This window comes from Arachis hypogaea, chromosome 13, assembly GCF_003086295.3.
Source record: "Arachis hypogaea cultivar Tifrunner chromosome 13, arahy.Tifrunner.gnm2.J5K5, whole genome shotgun sequence".
Lineage (NCBI taxonomy): Eukaryota > Viridiplantae > Streptophyta > Magnoliopsida > Fabales > Fabaceae > Arachis > Arachis hypogaea.
In genome coordinates, this window is record NC_092048.1 from 127,617,719 (window position 1) to 127,642,312 (window position 24,594).

General features: G+C 34.9%; 3 protein-coding genes across 3 annotated transcripts; 1 reads left to right on the forward strand and 2 right to left on the reverse strand.

Annotated features, from left to right (window-relative positions):
- Positions 1–7,625: 7,625 nt before the first annotated feature.
- LOC140177722 (uncharacterized mitochondrial protein AtMg00820-like) lies at positions 7,626–7,976 on the reverse strand. Its single transcript, XM_072210870.1, has one exon. The coding sequence runs from the start codon at positions 7,974–7,976 to the stop codon at positions 7,626–7,628; it is 351 nt and encodes a 116-aa protein (XP_072066971.1).
- Positions 7,977–16,818: 8,842 nt separating this feature from the next.
- Positions 16,819–20,557, forward strand: LOC112733297 (uncharacterized). Its single transcript, XM_025782215.3, has 5 exons — positions 16,819–18,306; positions 18,438–18,515; positions 18,825–19,030; positions 19,193–19,416; positions 19,527–20,557. Exons 1-5 carry the CDS (start codon positions 17,241–17,243, stop codon positions 20,188–20,190), a joined length of 2,238 nt encoding a protein of 745 aa, XP_025638000.1. The 5' UTR covers positions 16,819–17,240; the 3' UTR covers positions 20,191–20,557.
- On the reverse strand, positions 20,489–24,566 carry LOC112733299 (acyl-coenzyme A oxidase 2, peroxisomal). The gene is made up of 7 exons (XM_025782216.3): positions 23,865–24,566; positions 23,672–23,787; positions 22,464–23,344; positions 21,724–21,903; positions 21,457–21,623; positions 21,250–21,373; positions 20,489–20,933 (listed from the first exon to the last, which is right to left on the reverse strand). Exons 1-7 carry the CDS (start codon positions 24,314–24,316, stop codon positions 20,775–20,777), a joined length of 2,079 nt encoding a protein of 692 aa, XP_025638001.1. The 5' UTR covers positions 24,317–24,566; the 3' UTR covers positions 20,489–20,774.
- Positions 24,567–24,594: the final 28 nt, after the last annotated feature.

Consider the following 24,594-nt stretch of genomic DNA (forward strand, 5'->3'; position numbering starts at 1 on the left):
TCTCCTTATTTCAATTTTTGACCGTTTACTCTTTCTAAAAAAAGAGTAAAGCTTCCAAAACTTGAACTAAGTTAAACACCTTTGGCTTGTTCTTCTTCCCCAAATATCAGAGCAGCAACGCAAAGAAGAGATGGGACAGCAGTAGTGATTAGAGTTGGCATGCATCGAGTGATTAGAGTTGGCATGCATCGTTACCTAGCTGCTTCTCTTTTTTTCTTTTTCATTTGGCTTTAAGGATTTGAGTCATTCATCAATTCTTTAGCTCCAAATTTTGTTTTTGACCTTTGATTTGTAGTAGTGATTCATAACCTCCATTTTTTCCATCTTATTCGAATAATGCATGCAGGAAAAAGACATCTTCAAAAGCTACAATAGAAGCATAAAGATAAAAATGTTGTTCTACCTTTGATTTGGTATTTACTTTTGTTGCCATAACCTCTAACTTTTTTTTCTTTTTTTTTTTTTTTTGTTGCTTGATTTTGTTAAACACCTTTTTTCTTTTACTTGAGCACCGAGTCGAGAATTTCTTTTTTCTTGAGTAATTTCTCTTTCTTCCTCAATTTAGGAATTAATAACATAGGTTGTAGACTGAAGAGAGAACGGAGTTCGGTTGCTTATTTTGGGCCAAAAGAAAAAATGTTGCTTTAATTTATGATTAGCAACAATATTCTTGGGCTACCAAATAATGAAATGAATACTTTTAATTTTAGGTCTGTTTTATTTTTAGGTTTGTTTTGAGCAATATTTTTATGCACAATGAACACACACATAAAAAATAATTTTAGACTTTCAACCGAAGACTATAATGTTAGTCATCATCAAATTATTATCTTTATTTTTTTAAACTCAATAATCTCTCCCTTAATGACAAATATTATAAATTAAAATGAATTGTAATTAAAAGAAATAAGAAGAGTTTAATAGTTCTTCCCTTTGATAATTCAATCTTTAAGTTGATCTCCCCTTTTCTTTTTTTCGATTAGTTCTCCTTGTTTGTATGTTTTTCGATCCTGAAATTACTGTTAAATAGCCATCTATGTGTAAAAATTATAACCAATGGTTATAATTAATTTTAATCAAACTACTTCATCAAATTCAAACATCATAGTGCCAAACAGTCAGCACCATTCAAAAAATCAGTACCAATTAGCCAAACATCATTCTAACATTCATTCAATTCATTAATTATGAACAAAAAAGGTTAAAAATTTAAAATTTATAATTTTGATAATTATCGGTAAAAATTTAATTTAAAAAATAAATATGAGTGCGAAAATATAATTAATTATAGAAAAACGCATATCGACGTTAAAAATTTGTTGTACCGGTTTAAATCTGTCTGGTACTATATTTGAGAAAACTAAAACTGTAAAAACAATAAGAAAAATATTTAGAATGAAAATCTGAACACTTATCTTAAAGATTTTGGCCCTAAGTTTGGCCAATGAGCTAAAATCACAACGGGCTCTCATTTGGGCCAAGCCCATGACTTAAAACCCCTGTCACTTAGCGAATTCAGCTCATTCACCCTCTCATTTGAGAGAGAGAGAGAGAAATGAAGAAGAGAGAGAAGAGAGGAGAAGAGCCCTAAGTTACTATTCATATCACACTTTAAATCCACATAACTCACAAACTGTATCTCCGATCGAAGACCTCTTTGTGGCCATGCGACCACCTTGTTGTCCTGTTCGATTCTATACCATTTTTGTGGTAAGTACTCCCAAGAACCTTGAACTATTTTTGAAATTCCTCTCAAATTCATGTTTTGGGTATGTGGTGTTGAGATTTTTGGGTGTGTAGTTAGATTCTATCCAAATTTCGAATGGGATAAGGTAAGGTGACATTTGCTTTCTTTAAACCCCCATTTTATGTAAACTCTAAGTTGAGAATTCGGTAAATTTGGATTTAATAAAGTTGCTCGAGTGCTTGTCTTGGATTGATAGAGGAAAAAGATTCAAGGGCTTATGTTCGGGTTGAGTTAATTGTTGTGAAATTAGAGATTGATTTGTTTGTGGAGCACTTGGTTGAGGATTGGGTCCATTTCGGTGAGAAAATTTAAAGGTTAAAAACTGCCATCAATAAGGTACGTGTTTTGATTTCGGGTAGACATTAGGTAAGGTTATGTGAAAATTTAGGTTAAACGTCCCTAGGATAGTTTTGAATGGAATTAATTGTTGTTGTAAATTATTGATGAATTGGTGTGAATGATTGATGATTGATTATGTGATGTGGTATGGATTTTGAAAAATGAGCTTTGATGAGTTATATATATGAGTATGATTGAATTGGATATAGAATTGTGAATTAATCGTCTATAATGGCTATTGGTAAGAAAAAATGGGCTGAAGGCCTTATTTGGGTGAGATACACCCTTTTGGTAAATGACAAGTCTTAATGGAGGTGTTGAAAATGGTTGAATTATTATGGTTGTTTGAAATGGAATTGACATGAATTGGGAATGATAATTGATTAGAAATTGATGGATTGGGCCTTAGATGGCTAGGATACGATTGAAAGTTGAATATTGAGCATAAAGGGTGCCTAGAAAATGGGTTTATGTTGATTTTGAAAATGGTAAGTTTAAAAACATGTGAAAAATGACATTATGCAGAATTGGTGTAAAAATAGATTTTTGACCAATTTTAATGGGGCATAACTTGGCGCTTGGAGTTTGGATTTGGGTAAAACTTATCCTAAATCAAAGATGATGATGAGAGCTTTAAAATCGTCTAAGAATGGAGAAAAATAGAATTTTGTAACAAGTTATGGGCGTTTGAAAAATGGTGTAAAAAACTGAAATTGTAGAGTTTATAGAAAATCAGCGAATTTGGCATGTGTGCGCGTGCACAAGGGTGTGCGTGCGTACTACTAAGAGCGAGTGTTCAAGCTCGTGCGTATGCACGAGGGTGTGCATACACACCCCAAGAGAATTTTACAAGCTATGGGTGCGGACAGGAGTGTGCGTACGTACACAACGAGAAATGCCTTCAGATATGTGCATGCGCACAGAGGTGTACAGGTGCACACATCCTGTTTTATTGAATAGAAAGGCTTATGAAAGTAATTAAAGTCAATGATTATAACTAATTGTGATATGAAAGACTGAATTGGCATAGACGGTGGTCTAATCCTGCTTGCGTGTTTGAAATTGATAACGATTATTGATTGGTAAGGACGGTGATTTCATTCCGCTTGCGTATTAATTTGGCACCCACACCGGGTAAGGACGGAGGTTCTATTCCGCTTGTTCCGTAGTTGCGGTGTGATGTGGGGATGGCGGTTTTATTCCGCCCCACTTTCTCTCGGATGAAAGGTGAGGCGGCACTCTCCATTGTTTGGCACGGTTTATACCTCCAGGAGAAGGTGAGACGACACTCTCCGCTGAGATAATGGTACCATGAGCTCATGGCCAATAAGACATGCATGCATCATGTGCATCTATTTGAAATTGTTTTAGTGTGCATATTGTATTTGGTTTGCCTATTTGAATATCCTATTAATTGCTAATTGTATTACTTGCTATACTCACTTTCTAATTGTGTTTGAATTGCATTGATTACTAATTGTGTTTGTCTCTACTAAATTGGATACTGAATACTGAACAACTGTAATATTGGAAATCAAAGATGTTGAGAGGTGTTGAAAAGAGCTAAGATTTAGTATATAAACCCTGTTTGGATTAGAAAGAACCCTAGGCTTAAACTTTGTGAGTTTGGAGATCAAGATTGCCTAGCGGGTTCATGTAGTTTTACGTAGTCTCTCTTTGGAACTATTACCCTACTGAAAACCTTCGGATTCTCACCCGTTGTGATAATTTCTGTTTTACAGATATAGGACGTAACGCACCTCGGTGAGTGTATAAGATTCCTTTGGCAAAGCAAAAAAGACATCTTTTGGAGTTTATTTTGTTTTATGTAGTATCTTTTCTTTGCTTTTGGATATTGTTTTGTAGATTTCTCTTAGAGGTTTTATGTTGGAGAAATAGGATGTATTTTTTATACTTTTATTTTGTAATATTTTAGCCGGCATTTTCTTTACAGGTTGAGACTAGTACTTATATATCTATTCCGAATCTTATATATGTGTCTTTTGTTTCTGTATTCGATGCTTCTTATCTTTAACACTTTGTGTGTGATAATGGTCATCGTTTTGTTTATCCTTTCTTCACGGGCTCCTAGTTATATTATTATCTTTTGAATACTATGTATGTATATTTTGCTTTTACGTGTCGTAATGTCTCACCACATCTAATTTACGACTATAGCATAAGGTTTTGTGTGGTAGGGTGTTACATTTTACATACTTTTTCTTTTATTATCAAGGAGGTGAAGTATTCCCTGCACAAAATCTGTTAGGCACAAAGAAATATTGCAATTCAAAGTTAAACAAATTACAAGTCACTATTATAGTCGTCCGGTTAAAGTAAAGAGTATCAAATGAGTATAACATAATCATCAAAAATAGTTTTAATCATTGACAACAGAGACAAAAAGCTAAACATCAGATCCCTCATCCTCGGTTTCCAAGATTTTTTCTTCTTCTTGATCAGAAAATATTGGTTCATTTTCCAAAGAATCAATATACTTCAGAAGTACTTCAACTCGGCTTTGAGATTTTTTTAAGGAATTTTAATTTTGAATGGCCAGTTTCCTAGCTTGTTTGCTCGAATTGATTAAATGCTTGGTTAGATTCACAATTCTTGTAAAACATCTTTCACAATGCGATTGACCAAGTACTTGTTGGAGGAGGATGTACCGACAGCCGAAGGTGGATGGATACTTTCATCCTCTTCTTCTTTCATGAATGTGTCTCTCGCAGCTTTAGTCCATTTTTTCTTAGTTTGTTTTACTGCACCACTGCCTTTAAGATAAGAAGTTCTATTCTCTTCGGTCTTATTAGTTAAATCAACACCAAAATATTCAAAAAAAATAGGTTAAAAACATGTCATATGATAAGAAAATATTTTTATCACTGCGAATACAGTCATACATACGACGCATGATCAAGTATGCAAAAGAAATTTATGCTTTGTTGAGAATGGCAAAGAGAACTAAGGTGTCGCAGAGAGTAACCCTTTGATAGGAACTACTTTGAGGCAAGAGAATGTGGGTGATGATTCGGTGCAACTGGGCTCTAACAAGACATAGAGACTGATGGTTAGAAGTGACACCATCCATGAGAAAAATATTCATACATATATTGGCCAAAACATCTTTATGTGAAATGTCCAAATCATTATCCCACTTACCAGAGGTGTAAGCAGTTACACGTATGCCATAGTAATCTAGGACTTCACTAATGGAGTCTTTGTTCAAATAAATTTCATGGTCCTTAACATATGAATAAACAGATTCTTCATGATAGTACATGTTTGCATAAAAATCTCAAACCAACTCAGGGTAAACTGGTTTTCGAATATTGAAAAGATTTTTTCAGTCCAAATAAACAATATTTTCAACAAAGTTTAAACCCTTTTTTAGCCAGAGCTTTTAAATCAGCCAAATAAGTTGAACATAAGGGACGATTAGAAACTAATAGCCCTGTGAAATTCGAAGTTCATGCTAGAGGAGAAACAAAATGAATCAAAATGAGAATGTGAAAAATTATCAAAATGAGATTTAAACTCAACAGGATCAGGGTTGTATGGTTCTTTTGCAGATTAAAGAAAGGGTAGATGGTTACCTTTGGTTATTCGGTTTGAGGGAGCTTTGGGAGCGGAACGTTCTTGTGGATGAGATTAGGAGTGAGGAGGTAGAGACATGAGTGGTTCTTCCTCGATCATAGGCTTTTTTTTCTTGGCCACATTTTTCCCAAAGGCACCAGCTTCTAGAGGTGCCGTTGAAAGGCGACGAGAAGTAGTTTTTGTTTGAGCCATATTCTCGGGAATGGGAGATGAATGTGAAGAAGAGTGTGAGTAAATGTGTATATGGGTGTGTACTTGACCTTTTGGAGGAGGGTTTTGAGGAGGATGGTTTGCCAAAGAAATTCTGTGAGTAGCCACCTTCTTTCTCATTATAATGAACCCTAAAGAATGAAGTTTGTGAAAATGATAAGAAGTTAGATGAGGAAGATGAGCAGTTTTCAGTAACTACAATAAATGCTTATTCACAAAATGGCCTTTCAAAATATTTGAAAAAGTATTTAAAAAATATTTTAATAAATATTTGGAAGTAAACAAGTGAAAAGACAAGTCAAAAAATATCTTTGAGAATCTAAACTTGATTTAATTTGGTAGAAAAATATAAAAATAAATATTTAGGATTTATGATTAAAAAAAAAAGATGAAGCTCATTTCATAGACTAGATCATTCTTTTGGGCCTATTGGTAATTTTTAAGAAAACATAAGGAACCATAAAAAAAAATTCAACTTTGACCCTTATTAATAAAAAAGATAACATTCAGCATTGATCAAGAAAACCTAGAAGGATTCATCATTTGACCAGTTTTATCTCATGTCGACCTGAAAGGTAAAAATATGCAGAGAACATCATCAAAATATTCAAAGATTCAGCATAAAAATTTTTTAAAGTTGTTCTCAACTTGCAAAATCTATCTTCAGATAGTGGTTTAATATATAAGTAAGTTGGTCATCATATCTTACAAACTGAATATCAATGTTTTCCTTTTGAACATGTCCTCTGATAGAGTGAAATCTTACTTCAATGTGTTTGGTTCTAGAATGCAGAATAGAATTTTTGGAAATATTTATTGCACACATTAAGGAAATACTATTGACTTACAATTTGTAATATATAAGTTAGTTTTTCCGCCACAACAATTGTGAACAACATGAAAATGCAGTTATGTATTCAGCCTCACGTAGCCTTGTTTTTTGCTGAACCACACATTTAGTGACTGCCCAAGAAAGTAATAGATTCCGGATATGTTCCTTCGGTCTATTTGGTCACAACAAAATTTGCATCGCAATAACCCATTATACCAAACTTATCAGATTTAAGATACCATAAGCCAAAATCAGAGGTGCCATTTATGTATCTAATAAACTTTTTAACAACTGAAAGATGAGATTTTTTTAGGTGTGATTGGAATCTAGAACAAACTTCAATACTTTGAACTATATCCAGTCTAGAGAAAGTGAGGTACAAGAGAGATCCGATCATTCCCTTAAACCTAGTCTCACCCACACCTTTGCCATTATCATCCTTTTTAAGTTTAGAGTTTAGATGCTTTGATGTGCTCATTGGCTTAACATTTTCTAAACCAAATTTCTTAACCAACTCTTTGACATATTTACCTTGATACATAAAAATGCCACTAGAAGTTTGTTTGATTTAGAGTCTAAGAAAGAATATGAGTTCTCCCATCAAACTCGCTAGTAATTAAAGTGCTAAAATTAGCACACAAGATTTTATTTGCCAAACCAAATACAATATCATCCACATAAATTTGAACTAGAATAAAATGATTATTAGATTCTTTAATAAAGAGAGCTCTATCCGTAGTACATCTTTGAGAGCTATTTTTCAATAAGAAAGAGCTAAGTCTCTCATACCAAACTCTAGGAGCTTGTCTCAAACCATAAAGAGCTTTTGAAAGTTTAAAAACATGGTTTGAAAAATTTTTGTTTTCAAAATTGGGAGGTTAAGCCATGTATCCCTCTCTATCAATAATACCATTTAAAAAAGGCACATTTGACATCTATTTGAAAAAGTTTGAACCCTTGGTGTGCAGCATAAGCAAGTAACAACTTTATTGCTTCCATTTTTGCAACCAGAGCAAATGACTTGTTAAAGTCAATTCCCTCTTTTTGATCATATCCTTGAGCTACGAGTCTTGCTTTGTTTCTTGCTATGCTACTATCTTTTTCCAACTTGTTTCGAAAGATCCACTTTGTTTCCGTCACCTTTTTTCCATTGAAGCTTGGCACTAGTATCCGCACTTCGTTTTTCTCAAATTGAATCGGCTCCTCTTCCATTGCTTTGACCCATGATGGATCTTCAAGAGGTTTCTTCATAGTTTATGGTTCGATTTACAAACAAAGGCAAGATTGTTTTGTTCCATCCTCTTTCTATTTGAGGATCTAGTGTTGACACCTTAAGACATATCTCCAATAATAAACTCTTGTGGATAATTTTTCAAGAATTTCTATTCTCTTGGTTTGAAAGATGTAGGAGCAGATTCAGTCTAGTTTAGTTCAAGATTGTTGAGACTTCCAAAAGTTTCTGCAGTGTTAGGAGATAAAACAAGTTTGTCTCCTGCAGTTTGGTCTACAGTATCAGAATCAGGGATTTCTTGCATGGATTCTAATTTGTCTTGAACTTGGGCTCCACTTAGATTCTGTTCAGCTTGATTTCCTGTATCATTATCCTCTACGACACTTAAAACTGAGTTAGAATCACAGAAAGTAACATGTATGGTATCTTCAATGGTCATATATTCTTTAAGGTATACTCTATAAGCCTTGTTAGTGGTTGAGTATCCCACAAAAGTACATTCATATGACTTTGGATCAAATTTTTTAACATTGTCTTTTGTATTCAAAATAAAGCATTTACATTCAAAGACGTGAAAGTATTTAAGATTTGGAGGAGTTCCTTTCCATATCTCGTAGAAGGTTTTCTTAAAAAACTTTCTGATGATGGTTCTATTTAAAATATAGCAAGTTGTATTTACAGCTTCAGCCCAAAGGAATTTGGGTACATCACTTTTACAAAGCATGGCTTGAGCCATTTTTTGAAGACTTCTATTTTTCTCTTTTCTACAACATCATTTTGTTGAGGTATTTTAGGACAAGAGAAATTGTGTGATATACCTAATTCATCACAAAATAATTCAAAATCTTGATTTTAAAATTCTTTTCCGTATAGAAGCAATTTTCAAATCCTTTTCATTTTGAATCTTTTTGCATAAAACAATGAAAGTTGAAAAAGTATCATTCTTGTGAGCTAGGAAGAGAACCCAACCGAATCTAGTATAGTTATAAACTCCGAGTAATTAACAAATAATTAATCAATAAATTAATTATTATTAAAAAAATTATAAAATTAAAGTTTATAATTTGAAGAAGTAAAAATGTTTAAAATACGAATTTTAACACTAATTTTAAAGATTTTGGTCCAAAACCGGGCCAACGAACCGGACTGGTTAAACCGAGTCTATATTGGGCCTAAGACCCAACATATATAAAGAGAACTCAGCCACTCCTCCCTCTCATAAAACAAATTCATACTGAGATCGAGGGAGAAGAGCCAAGAATCCTAACCCTCAAATCACCCAAATTTCATTCTCATGTAACTTTCAATCTGGAACTCCGATTGATGAGCCGTTAGCGGCCATGCATTTACCTCGGAATTCTCTTCAAAGCCATCTAAACAAAGTGGTAAGGAATTGACAATTTCTCACCTATATTTTCTCTCTTCAATTTCGAAAATGTTGGGTTCATGAGTATTGAGATTTTGTGTTTTGATGATGTTAGGTGTGCTCTAGTGGTGAGAAATTATTAGGTTTTGTCCTAAATCATCTGTGGAACGATAAGAAACCTCTGAACGCTTGTAAATTATTGAAATTGGTGAATCTTATGTTGATTATAGTAAAATTGTATGTTATTAGATTGAATTGTGTGAGTTAGAATCAAAGTGGTGGATGTTGGATGCTTGAATTGAGCCTTGGAAGATAGGAATTCTTTTGGTAAGGAATTGGAGACTTGGAGCTTGTGTGGAAGAGGTTTTTGAGATGTTTTTGGCTTAAGGAGGAATCGGCTAAGGTATGGTTTTGGTTTCTCATAATTAATATATAATGTTACGTGAAAACTTAGGCTAGTTGACTACAGGATAAGTTGAATTATGTAAATAGTGCATGTTTAGTGGATATAGGAAATAATTGTTGAGTTTGATGTAAATTGTAGTTGGAAATTATTGAGTGGTATTGTTAAATTTATATGTTGAGGCGATTATGGTGTGGTTGGTGTTGAATTGACATGAATTGGTTGTTTTGTTTGAGTAGACATGGTATGTATATAATGAGAAATGTTGATGATTGATGAGAAATCATGAATGAAATTGTTGAATAGAATGAAGGTTTTGGATGTTAGCATGTTGTGAAATGAGTGGAGAGTATATGAATATGTTTTGAACACATTTGGTATTTTTATAGTTATGAAACTTTGGTTTAAAATTGAGGAGTTTGGAAAAATTAGAGGTTTTGTAAACTTTAGTAAAAATTAATTTTCAACCAACTTTGGCGAGCCATAACTTGACTTCCAGACCTCTAAATTTTGTACAACTTATCTTGAATGAAAATTGGGTCCGTGAAGTTTATGACGTTCAAAGAACGAACAAAAAATTATTTTTAACGAAAAAGTTATGCGCGTCGAAAGTTTGGTATGAAAAAATAGTTTTCTGCAATTTAACAGCTTTTTAAAAAGAAATGACATTCATGTGTACACGGAGGGCATGCGTATGCGAGAATGTAAAATTTTGAATGCGTGCATATGCAGCATTGTTTATACATACGCGAACCAAGGCCTTTGCTCCAGATACCCACGTACGCAAGGGTGGTTCACGTACGCAACTTTGGCAAATTTTTTACCCATGCGTACGCAGGTGGCATGCGTACGCATGGCCACCCTCTTTTGAAAAAGTTTCATTTTTGAGATTTAACCTATTCTCTAACTTTCCAAATCTCTTTAACACCTGTTTAGGGTCCGTTAGCGAGTTTTTAAGCTATGGAACAAGGGTGAACATGTTGAGTAAGTTAAGTAGACATTGAGAAGGAATTTCGAAGTGGATAACTAAGTTAATGAGGTATTGATAACACTGAATGAGAAGTAATTAATAAAGATGATGATAATAATGATGAATTGCAATTGAATGAGATGATGATGAATGAGTTTGATTAGGATACGATAAGAATGATTATGATAATGAAAGATGACGATGATTGATGATGAATATGTCTATGAATTCTCTTTGGTTGCAAATGGTGACAGGGTACATATTCTAATGGTGACAAGGCACGTATTCACTCTAATAGTGATAGACCACATATTCTCTCTAATGGTGACAGGACACTCTCCCTCTAACGATCAGCCGATGTACTGAGATGATTGTACACAATAGAGAGACAATATCCGGGTAGCTACCGGACATGTTGGGTTTGGCTATATAACCGACAAATGAGACTCATCAGCCCTAGGACAGGCATACATCATATGCATTTATATGTTTTGCTTGAGTGTACATTGTTTTGGCTTGCCTATCTGCTTAACTATACTTATTTGCTACTTGCTCTACTTGTTGTATCTGTGTTTTCTTTGTTTGAATTGTATATGTATGTATCTGAGAGATCCCTCATATGGTGGTGGCATGATGAGGGTTGTTCCACTCAGTGATTAGGAGGTTAAAGAGACAAAAGGTGAAGAATTAGATTAGTATCGGAATTCCTTAGATAGAGTACCGAATTTCTGATTTAGTATAATCTTTAAGTTAAAATCAGAGTGCCAGAGTTCTAGGAATGCCTCTAATTTTTTCGCGACCTTATATATTATCTATGTGGATGCCTTAACTATACTGAGAACTAATTCCCATTCCATATATATTCTGCTATTTTTTTTAGATGCAGGTCGAGAGGCACCTCACTGAGTATTCTGGAGACTCTTTGGAAGCAAAGAACTCTTTTGGGACTTGGTGTTTTGTATTATGTTTATTTATATGTGTGTAAATAGATTCTCCGCCCTGTATTTTTGTGTAAGTCCCTCCTAGAGGTTGACAATGGAGAAATAGGTGTTTATATTGTAGTTTGAGTTATGTTTATATATATATATATAGTTATACTCTGGCCGGCCTTAGCTTTACAGGTCAAGTCCGGACGAGTGTGATGCGATTTTCTGTTTTGACTTTGTTTAGCTTCTTCTTCAAGGCTCCTAGTTATAATTTCTTTAATTTAAACTATATTTATATACGTGTTTTCTATTTTAGAGGTCATAATACCTCACCACCTCTTCTTTACGACTTAAGCATAAGGCTCTGTGTGATAGAATATTATAATATTCATCAACCATAACTAAGCCATAGTGTTTACCTCCTAGGCTTTGAGTTCTAGTAAGACTAAAAAGATTAATGTGTAGCAACTCCAAAGGTCTTTTAGTTGAAACATCTTGGATTTGAAAGAACTTTTAGTTTGTTTACCCATTTGACAAGTATCACAAGTAATGTCTTTTCGAGTTGAATTTTAGGAAGACCTCTAACTAAGTTCCTTTTGACAAGTTTAGAGATTTTGAAACATGCTAGCATGTCCCAAACAGGCTTGCAATATTATTTGTGTATAAATATATATGTGATTTAATTTATTTTTAATATATATTTATATTCTAACATATATTTTATACTAGTAATTGATTTTGATGGCTGATTTTGGTGTACAAGTAGCATTACTCTATTCTATATTATCATTCATCACATAAAGAATGGTGTCAAATGAAATAGAAACAAATGAATTAAATATGTATTAAATATTAAGTTGGAATTATTATATAAATATAAAGAAATAATCTAAATATTGGATGAATATAGTTTATTAATATATAGAAGGTATAATCTCAATAGTTGATTTTTTTTATATAACAACAAATTTAGTTACTTATTTTATTTTTTTATTAGTTAAAATGTGTTTTTAAATATTTATTTTTTGTAATATAATTAAATATCAATATAATAAAAAGAGATTAATTTCTCATTCCATATAACATGTATAAAATTTTTTATTCATAAATTAAAAAATTAAATGATGAACAGTCCGACTTCACGCAAAAAACACACTGTAATTTTAAAGGACACGATCTTTGCATGTGTTCTAAAATACTATAACACAAATATTGTTATAATACACGATCCAAAATATTGTTATAACAACCTTCATTCCCACTTCGTTGAACGACTAGTTCTCTCCACTTCTCTCTCTTTCACTGCTCCTCCTTCACACTTCTGATCTCAGTTTTTATTTTTTCTTCGTTATTCTCACTCTAGTTACATGGACATGAATGGGCGCGCCATCGGTCATCCGCCTGCCAACCGCCATCTCCACTTGCCACCCGCCAACCGCCAACCGTTGGCGTGTCCGTTCATGTACATGTAGCTATAGTGAGAATAACGAAGGAAAAAGGAAAACTGAGATCAGAAGTGAAGGAGGAGCAGTGAGAGAGAAGTGGAGAGGACTAGTCGTCCATCGAAGTGGGAATGAAGTTGTTATAACAATATTTTGGATCATGTCTTTTGTAAAATTATAACAACACGTGTGCTATGTATTTTGGAACACATGCAAGGATTGTGTCCTTTAAAATTACAGTGTGTTTTTTGCGTGAAGTCGGGGATGTTCATGGTTTAATTTTTTAATTTATGAATAAAAATTTTATACATATTATATGGAATGAGAAATTAATCTCTTTTTATTATATTGATATTTAATTATATTACAAAAAATAAATATTTAAAAACACATTTTAACTAATAAAAAAATAAAATAAGTAACTAAATTTGTTATTATATAAAAAAATCAACTATTGAGATTATACCTTCTATATATTAATAAACTATATTCATCCAAATATTTAGATTATCTCTTTATATTTATATAATTATTCCAACTTAATATTTAATACATATTTAATTCATTTGTTTCTATTTCATTTGATACCATTCTTTATGTGATGAATGACAATATAGAATAGAGTAATACTACTTGTACACCAAAATAAGCCATCAAAGTCAATTACTAGTATAAAATACATGCTAAAATATAAATATACATTGAAAATAAATTAAATCACATATATATTTATACACAAATACATGCTACATTTTGTTCTTTAAATTTCTCTAAAGTAAGACCATACACATTATTACATCTTCTTGTAACAAATAAAATGTCACCAAATTTTTCATTAACAACTAAGCATTCCAACCTTTTGAAAGTAATCTAATAACTCAAATCACATAGTTGACTAATGCTTAGAAGGTTGTGCTTTAATCCATCAACCAAGAATACATTATCTATGAAGGTGAAAAAGTTTTACCTACTTTACTTACGGCTATGATTTTTCCCTTTTCATCCACTGAAAGTTACGAATCCTCCATCGTACTTATTGAGTTTGATGAAGAATGTAGACTTTTCGGTCATGTGCCTTGAGCATCCACTATCCAAGTACCATATATCCTTCTTTTTCTTGGATACAAGACAAATTTACACAATACTTTAGGTGACCTTAGGTATTCAAATCAATTTGGATCTTTTGATGTTAAAATATCTTGGTTGTCCAAGAACATTGAAATTATTAACAACCTTATACACTTTATTTCTAATTTTTTTTTAAATAAAACATTGATGAGATCAATGACCATGTTTTTTGCATGTTTGACAATGATTCCTTTTTGCTAATTTTTTCAAGTGATGAAAGGTTTGAAATCATTTGGTTTTAAAAGTTGAAGCTTCAATTTCAACAAAATATTTTTCAAAAATAGCTTCATTCTAGTCATAATATTCTAGCCCAAATTTTTCAAATAAGGGTTTTTGACTAGTTAGTAGTTTGTCCAAGGTTTCAGAACTTTGAGTAAATTTAGCTATGTTTTAATTTAAACTTTCAATCATTTTATTTTTAGATTTAAGCTATTTATTTTTTTTCAATTAAATCAACATCTTTGGTTTCACTTAGTTTTTCTTTAAGGAATGCATTTTCTGCTTTTAAAGAATCATTTTCAGATTCATATTTTTAGCATTTATTCAAAATTTTTCTAACATGTCCAGTTAAATCATTAATCATTTGATGGAGTTTTTCATTAGTTAGGATGTGGTAGTTTACCTCTTCAACTTGATCTTGATTAGCCATAAAGCAATCATGAGCTTCATGTTCAGATTCTTCTTTTCATTGGAGTTATTTTCCAAGTCCTTGTACTTCTTCATCTTGTCTTCCTTCTTGAACTTGGGACTGTCATACTTGAAGTGATCGGCTTCCATGCAGTGATGACCAATGATCTTACTAAGGTCTCTCTTGTGTTCTTTTGAGTTTGAACCTTTGTTTTTTTCTTTGCTTTTCATGAGCCTCCTTAGCCTTCTAGTAAAAAATACAATTTCGTCATCTGATAAACTTTCATTAGAATCATCTTCTACTGAATCAATGCAAGATTTTAAGGCGACTCCTTTTTTCTTCGAGTCTCGGTTCAAGTGGGTGGATTCATAGGCCAACAGTTTGCCTCTCGACCCATCATATGATATTTGGTTTAGGTTATTCCTTTTAGAGATGAAAATATATTTGGTTTTCCACTCTTTGGTAAGACTTCTCAGTATTTTTCTCACTAGTGAGTCATCCCCATAGCATCTAAGCTATTGATGATGACCGAGAATCTCTCGAATATTTTATCGATAGTTTCTCCTTCTTTTATTGTGAATATTTCATATTCTTTTCTTAGCATATCGATCCTTGTTTTCTTTACTTGTTCAGTGCCCTCATGAGTGACTTAGGATTTATCCCAAATCTCTTTTGTTGTTTTACACCTTAATACCTTCTGGTACTCCTCAAAACTAATTGAGCAGTACATCATGTTGATTGCCTTTGTGTTCATCTCCACCATTTTTTTTGTCTTCATCGTTTTATTATACTTCTTTTTTGGGAGTCACAACTCCTTCAACACTTGTTTTAGTTGAAACTTGGGAACCATTCATGATGATCTTTCAAATATTGTAATAAACGTATTGTACAAATATCTGCATTCTTTTTTTTCAGTAGTTGTAGTTGTTGCCTTGTAGAAGGGATGTCTATTGTTGGACTGACCCTCAGTGAGTGTGTAAGTCAAGACGTTCGAACTCATATTATTAGTCATTTGATCTTTGCTCCAAGTTGTAAAACTTGATTTCTTGAAACCAAGCTCTGATACTAATTAAAAGTTTATCAACCTAAGACTATAATGTTAGTCATTATCGAATTATTATTTTTGTTTCTTTAAACTCAACAAATTGGTTTAGATTTATAATTGTTAGTGAATGGATCCAAACCAATCCAAATCAATTTGGATTGGATCGGTTCAGATGATTGAATATCCAATTGAAAATAAAATTAAAAAAAAAAACTTAAAAAAAAATTAAAAATAATCTAAATACTATAAATATATAATAATAATATTAAAAAAAGTAATATATTATCAATTTAAACTTAAATAATTATTATAATTTGAATTTTAAAAGATTTTAGAATTAAAAAATAAATTTATATATATTATTAAATTTTATTTTTTTAATTAATATTAAATTAATCGAATAATTAAATTGATTCGGATCTACAATTTTAAGATTAATACCAAAACTAATTAAAGTTGGATTTAACTGAGTCTGATCTAATTGTATTTAATTATCCATCGAATCCAAAAGGTACTATAATCGTTTCGATTTAGTTTGAAATGGGTAATCAAATTACCCGTACTCATTATGACGAGGAATAGTCACATGTGGCATAGGAAATTTATTTGCTGAGAAAATGAGTAGTTAGTAGAAACTATTGGTCTGAGTTCTACACTCAAAAAACAACGGATTAGACATGCTTTCAATTGAGGTTTAATAAACACATGATGGTGTCACTCACCAAAGTACACTATGGTATAACACTTCCCCAGTTCATTCTTGGTGGCAAGTACAAATAAAGTAAAAGAAGCTTTTCTTTTCTTCCATGGCATAGTTCGCAAGGTGAATTTTAGGATGTTTATAATTTAGTGTCTAAATTTTGCTTAATTTATTTTTTATGATAATTTTTAACTCTTTTTAATAAATTAGACAAATACTTTTAAACACTATATCAATCAGCCTAATCGTAAAAGCCATTACTACTTATCAATTATTTTTAAAAATACAAAAATATGCATATAATATTTTTTCAAATAATTATAAAACGGAAGAGCATGACAGAGACACACAAACACAGAAAACGAGGGTGAGTGAGTGACTAATAAAGTTATGCAGAAATTTAGTCACTGGAAATGGAAGGAAGCCGCGTTCACGTTCACGTTTTTTGTTTCTCCTTCTTTGGTTTTTTGGATTCTCCATTTCTCTCCCTTTACTTTCTTTTTCTCTCCTCATTGGTCATTGCTCGTTGCCCTGACCCTCTCTGCAACAAGCTTACACTGTCAAAGTACTCATTAACCACACTGTTACCCTCTTTGATTTCATCAATGGTGCCCATTTCTCATAAATCAACACTACACACTCCACAATGAAATGGGTGTAATCTTGTAAAGGGGTAATGGGTACTGCAAACTCCAAACCCCAAAAGAACGAAGCTTTGACCCTCTGCAGGGATCGCAACCGATTCATCAAGGTCGCCGTTGATTCCAGGTATGCTCTCGCCGCCGCACACGTTTCTTACATTCAATCTCTTCGAAACGTTGGCATTGCTCTCCGGAGGTACTCTGAAGCTGAGGTCTTGGTGGAGTCTTCTCTCTCAATTTCAGATAAAACCCCATCTCAATGTAGCTACCTTTCTCCATCATCACCACCGTCACATCTTGCTGAGGTAGAGGTTGATGCTTCTGACTCACCATTGCCAGAATTTCATAGTCCCCTTTCCCCTCCTGTGACTACACTCAGTTACATGAGGTCAGGGGGGAATGCTTCTGTCACTGTTAGGGTCAATGCTTGTGGGGGTGACAGTTTTTTGGATGATGAATCCAATGTATTCACAATGCCCCCACCACCACCTCCTCTTCCCGAGTCAGGTGAATCTTGGGATTTCTTTGACCCTGTGGAGGACAATGAGAGCTTCAGGTTTGTAGGGCATGCTACTAGTGAATGTTGCCATGAAGAGGAAGGTGGTTCAACTGTGTTTGGAGCTGCTAGGGATCAATGGTTAGGTGTTGGTTCGGATAGAAATGGCACGATGAAGCTGAACTCGGATGAGAAGCATAGTAGAAATTTTGGTGGTGTTACAAAGGAAAATGAGTATGGCAGTTCATATGGACACTGTTCTGATCATTCAGTAGTTTCTAGAGGAGTTGGAGGTAGCAAGCAAGTGGCTGATGTTGGAGTGAAGCAGCTAGAATCAACTAGCAATGGGGGTGTTATGAAAGAGAATGTAGTAGGCAATGGTGGTGTTGGAAGGTCCAGTTCAAAGACGGAGAAGAACATAGCTGGTAAAGATTTGTGTGCGCAAAGAGAGGATCCATCAGAGTTCATCACTCACAGAGCTAAAGATTTTCTCTCAAGCATAAAGGATATAGAGCACCGGTTCATTCGAGCTTCTGAGTCTGGTAGGGAGGTGTTGAGGCTGTTAGAGGCAAATAAAATCATGGTTGGATATTCGGAGGCAAAAGGTATTTCCTTGGTTGTTATATCATTCCAGATACGTACTTGTGTCTGAATTTGCAACTTAATTACAACAAATTGTTAAGACATATTCTCAGTGAAGTTTATTTACTAGTCTCCATCACATTTCTTCTGATAGGGAAGTCATCCGCTGCGGCTTTGATCACATCTGTCCAGCCTGCTTGTTGTGGCAGAAAGACTACACCTATCTTCCAGGGTAAATTGCAGCTCAATTTTGTAATTGATACTCAGTAAACAACAGTTCAATGATTGGTTTAGCCATGGTTAAGTTGGTTAATGAGTAAATACTAGTTTGAGCTATATGATGAAGCATATGTAAGGTTTTTCCCCCTTGTAACAAAGCTTTGAGACAGTCATAATGATGTTTGATTTGAAGCAGTTTGATATTTTTCTTGAGCAACAAGCTGTCTATTTCTATCAAAATTTTCTCCTTTTCTTTATACCTAGTCAATGTTTCCTAGAAGATGAATATTTATGAGGGACTAAATTGTCACCTTTTGTGCAGAGCCTGCACAGAAAATTATTAGCTGGAGGCGAACAGCATCTTCTCGGTCATCCTCATCTAGGAACCCTTTAACACCAAGATCGAAGGAAGACATTGATGACAGTGGAAGTGACTTTGCTGAAGAATTCTGCATGATTGCGGGAAGCCATTCATCCACCCTTGACAGACTGTATGCCTGGGAGCGAAAACTCTATGATGAAGTAAAGGTACTATTACAGTTATTGTAAAGGAAAAGTGAAGGGCTTCATGGCTTGAGTAATAAAATCATAAGCATGTTTTTTTATTTATTATCTATTTGACTTGATGGAATCATAAATGCATGCACATCCAAAATTTGTGTTTTTAATTCTTCTTCCTCTTGATCATAGGCTAGTGAATCCATCAGGAAGAACTATGATCGAAAATGTAGCCAGCTTAGACATCAATTTGCAAAAGATCAAAGCACTCATGTGATTGACAAAACCCGGTCTGTTGTAAAGGATCTGCATTCACGTATAATAGTGGCTATTTATTCTGTTGATACCATATCTAAACGAATTGAGAGCATCAGGGATGAAGAGTTGTACCCACAACTTTTTGAATTAGTAGAAGGGTAAGTTGAGGACTTCAGATCTTTATGTTTATATTAACCATTTTCTATCCTTAAAGATTTGCACCATTGACAACTAAGGTTGACAACTATAGCTGCTCTTGGCTGTGCAGATTAACCAGGATGTGGAAGGCCATGCTGGAATGCCATCATGCACAGTACATCACCATCTCCTTGGCATATCATTCTAGGAGCTCAACAGGAACCTTGCAAGGCGAGGTGCGCAGAGATATATTGGTGCAGCTTCATGAAGAAATTGAGATTTTTGGTCTGAGCTTTGCTAACTGGATTAACAGCCACACCTCGTATGTGGAAGCTGTCAATGGATGGCTGCAAAACTGCATACTGCATCCAAGGGAGCGATCCAAGAGCAGAAGGCCATTCTCCCCTCGCCGAGTTTTGGCGCCACCCATATTTGTTCTTTGCCGCGATTGGTCTGTTGGGATCAAGGCTTTGCCCTCTGAGGAACTAAGTCAAGCAATCAGAAACTTCTTGTCTGATCTTCACCACCTAATGGAGCACCAAAATGATCAACTTCTCAAGAAACAGAACGAGTCTGAAGGAAGCACTGCTGAAGCTGAGAGTAAAACCATTGAAGACAATGAAGACGAATCTGCAAATTTGTGCTGCATACAGGCCAGCCTAACCAAATTACTTGATAGACTGACCAAATTTTCTGAGGCATCGTTGAAGATGTATGAAGATATCAGGCAAAAAAGTGAAGCAGCTCGAACTGCATATCATAACTGCAGAACTATGAAGGCCGACAAATGTTAATCCTTGATTGCTGGCTTCTGCCTGATCCTGATGTCTAGGTAGCATGGAAGACACGAAGAATCATTGTAGTATTGTATTGTACACATGTTATGATGTCAAATGGGTGAAGGGTATCTCTGTAACCGAGTCGTAAGCTTATGATAATATGATGTCGTCATAACTAGCAAAGGCATTGTGTTCTGTGGTAGAATTAGATTTACTTAATTGCCGGTTGCTCGAAGACACTTTTGTCTACCATTTTCTTATATCGTTTTCATGTCCTTAAATATTGAAACCATAGAAATCATGCGTCTCAATATGCCCAACTTGAACAACAATTTTCAATCAATGAAACAGGATGAGTAGTCTTGCAATTGTTTCTCCTAAAGACAATATACTTCTTATACAATAACTTTCTATTTCGACCAATTCGTGCCTCAAACTGCTTTGGTTTGTTGATCGTGGTTTGTGTGTGTGTGTTGGTATTATTTTCTTTCGATGATTCATCTTGAAGAAACTAGTGAAATCCAATTTCAACAATACGCTAAAAAAATTATTTATTTATTATTATTAATTTCATGTGAATTCTCCATGCTGCAGTTCTGCTATTCGAATCCAACAATTTGTGTGTACTGCGTGTACGCTTCTGACTGCATGGCAATAGGAGCCCTTGTAACATGAGGCGGTAGATCAAATGCATCTACGAGTTCTTTTGCAATATTCCTCACTTGGAAACTCAGATAGTCCGTCAATTTGTTGATCGCCTGTAAAATGGATGACGGAAAAAAAATATTTAATGACATTCAGATTGTAACGTTATAAAATGCAAGGTCCAATTGTTATGTTCTGTTGGCTGTTTGCTCAGGGTTGAGTGGTCATTTCAAAACCACCACAAGCTCATATAAAACTTGTATTATCTGTTCCTTAGCTAAAATCTACAAGGAACTGCAATTATAATTTTTTTTTTTATTTAATAATCAGCTCATTGTCTTTTTTGCATTGAACTTTTTTTTCATTTTTTTTTCTTCCCTCACAAAAATGATAGTACTTCTATTTCAAAAAGTGTTTTCAGTTTTATACCTTGGCTTTGTTGGGAGCCACATAATCAACATTACGGTAGGTTCCAATGTCATCGCGTATTCGATCCAGAGCATAAAGATCACACACAAGCTTGAGAGCAGCTTGAGAGCTTGGATCAGGACAGCTGGTGAATGAATAGGCCAAGTCAAAAAATGGGCATAGTATCATGTAGATAAGAAGATACAAACACTAGGAATTAGAACAAACCTTTGAACAGCATCAATGAATTTAGCAAGGATGACTGACTCAATATGTGACTCTGCAAGTGTCAAAAGGTGATTCAAGCACCTATTCCATGCACCAAAGTCCCCAAGAGTTTTAGAATGCTTTTGGAGTCGTACAGCAACACTCTGAAGTAATATGGATGTTCGGTACTGTAATAAAGCAAAGTGAAAATCAAATAAATTGTTGACTCATTAATGTTTCCATATTCCTAGTACTGTACTGCGGTCAAGAAACCAAGATAAAACTCACTCTAAAAGCATCTAACTGAAACTTCGGATTTCTCAAATGGTCCTCGCCTTCCCACCGAGCTGTAACTGGATTTGGCTGTGACAGATATGTATTCATGGATTCTTTCAGGTAGTTCCATGTCGCTGTAAAAGCCCCGCCTTTGAACTTTGCTCTGTATTGTTTTAGAAGATCACCTGCAACCTTCATTTGTAAAACAAACAACTCAAACACCCAACTAACCTTACCTCCCAATAGAATAATATAAAAACCAAAACTGAAATGTATGACAAGCCTAAATCTGTATAACATCAATTGCTACCAAACAGAGAATGAACAGGCCTAAATCTATATCTCTGCTCTGGCAATCAAATCATATAACGAATTATTTTAACATGGTAGCTTAGCTATTCATTTGGAGACTAATAAAAACAAGATCTGAAGGAGCTTTATCAATAGTTAATCCCTGAATAATAATGCAAATAACAGGAAACTCAGCACCTACACCTATCCAAAAGGAGGGGGGAAGAGGACTGTGATAGAAAGAGGTTGAAGTTGTACTTTGAACCCAAGTAAGGGCCAACCAACTGCATCTGTTGTTTGTGCAGAAATTTCACTCTATGTATATATAAAATCAGTGACTGAAAAGAAATGGCTGAGTTCCGATGCCTCTGATTCCTATACTATCTTGTTGGTTATCAGATTATGAAAATTATAGTTACAATAAAAGAAGAAGAATGAACTGACAGAGCTTAGTCAATAACCTGTTGAAGAAGAACCGTGTTGTCTCCTTCAAACGTCTGAAAAATGTCATGGTCATTCCTCAAGGAACCAAACCGGTTTACAGCAGCATAACCATGGCCTCCACAGGCTTCCCTACAGGTGCTGAGTGACTTTGCAGTATATGAAGTAATATAAGACTTTAAACCTGCCGAAAGAGCATGGACATCTGCAATTAATACATCATCATGGGTTTTCTTCATTTCAGCGTATTTCTCCACTAAATTTGCAGTGGCAAAATGAAAAGCATAAGTTGAAGCCAGCATTGGCATAAGCTTATGCTGTTGAGACTGGTAATCAAGAATAGACACTTCAGGCTGGTTTGGAGGTCCAAATTGCTGACGAAGCAGAGAATACCGAATGGCAATTGTGGCTGCAATCTTCAGGACACCAACCGAAGAATATGCAAGGCCCACCCTACCACCTACAAGTTCTCCTAGGGTTGCAGCAAAGCGCTTATTTACGGTAGGAAGGCTACTTGTATACTTCCCATCACGGGAAACATCTCCAAATCGATTTAGCAGATTGTCTCGAGGAATTCTCACAGAGCGGAATCTCAATGCTCCATTATCCACACCGTTGAGGCCTACTTTATGACCGCAATCGTGAATCTCAACTCCTGGAAGTGGCTGATGGGTCTTCATGTCCCTTATGGGAACTATGAAGGCATGGACACCCATATCAGCAGCTCCTTTTGTATCATAAGCAGGTAGCTTCAACCTGGCAAAAACAGTGGCAAACTTGCCATGCACTGCAGCATTGCCAATCCACCACTTGATGGCGCCATCATTTGGCGTATCAATGACAAATTCATCTGTGATTGGATCAAAGGAGGCGACAGTTTGGAGGCCCTGCACATTTGAACCTATTGAACAAAAAGAAGGTAAACAGTTTATTTAAATTTGAATAGTGTCTCTACCCTGCACGTATGAAAGAAAGGCACAGAAGTAACACTTTTCTACAGAACCCTAAACTGAAGGGAATTTGGGAGGGGAAAACATTTTTCTGCTTAAAGGCATTTGAGTGTCTTGTTTGACGATGATATGCATGTTTGATAATTTCAAATCTCAGCAGTGTTGTTGTAATTGGATAATTATGCTTGAGCAGCATCAGAGTCAGAGTTACATTACTTGTAAGCCAAAAAGAAAAATAGATACAAGTATGAATGAGTAATGAATAAGGTAACAATTACCGTGGTGAAGCTCGGTCATAGCAAAACAACCGGGATAGTCCAAGCTATCAATGCCATCAAAGTACTTGTCCCTGTGCTTCTTAGTCCCCAAATTGATCACAGAACCACCCCACAGGCTGCACAGAAACAGTGAAATCAAATTGAAAAGGCATCCAATTCTCACGTGAAAAGAAGCAAGGAAGAAATTAAGTACCTGTATTGGACGCCCATTTTGATGCCGAGGGACATGTCGATGCTGCCAACGGCTTCGGCGATGGCGAAGTACTTAGCAGGGTCGTCGCTGACGTAGCGGAAAGGCCTGATTCCCGCCTCCCTGACTAGCCCCAGCAGCTGCCTCATGCAGAGCTCACGGTAGTCATCCTTGAGGATCTCCACCGGCGTCTGCAGCTCCGGCTTCTTGTTGAAGTACTCGTACACCTTCTCCTGAATGTCCCTGTACTTCCCCCTCATGTATCCCGACAGAGCCGCCGTCTCCACGTTCAAATTCACCCTCGCGCACGCCACCATCTCCACCTGCCCCGTCCTCACACAATAGGGAACGCCTTCCAAGTGCCGCCGCACCCTCTCTATTCGCCGTGACACCGCCTCCTCCTCCTCCTCCTCATCGTAGGATGATTTCGGTATCTGATTAATTACACTTTGCATTTTGTTTTTTGTAATCTTTAATCTTCCCTCAAGAGTTCGTTATCAAATGTGAATCTGTTAGATCATGAGCGATGTCATAAATGATAGTGAAATTCATGAATCATGAGTACACGGCACAATTGATATTTGATAACGTGGCTTTGAAGCGATAGTGACTCGTGGCGGGTTCTCATAGGATTACATTAATATTTTGCGGCTACTAATTAAATTTACTGTGGGCGCGCATACCAATACGTTTCTCTTTATTTATTTGTTTCATTTCAGCACAACTCCCCGTT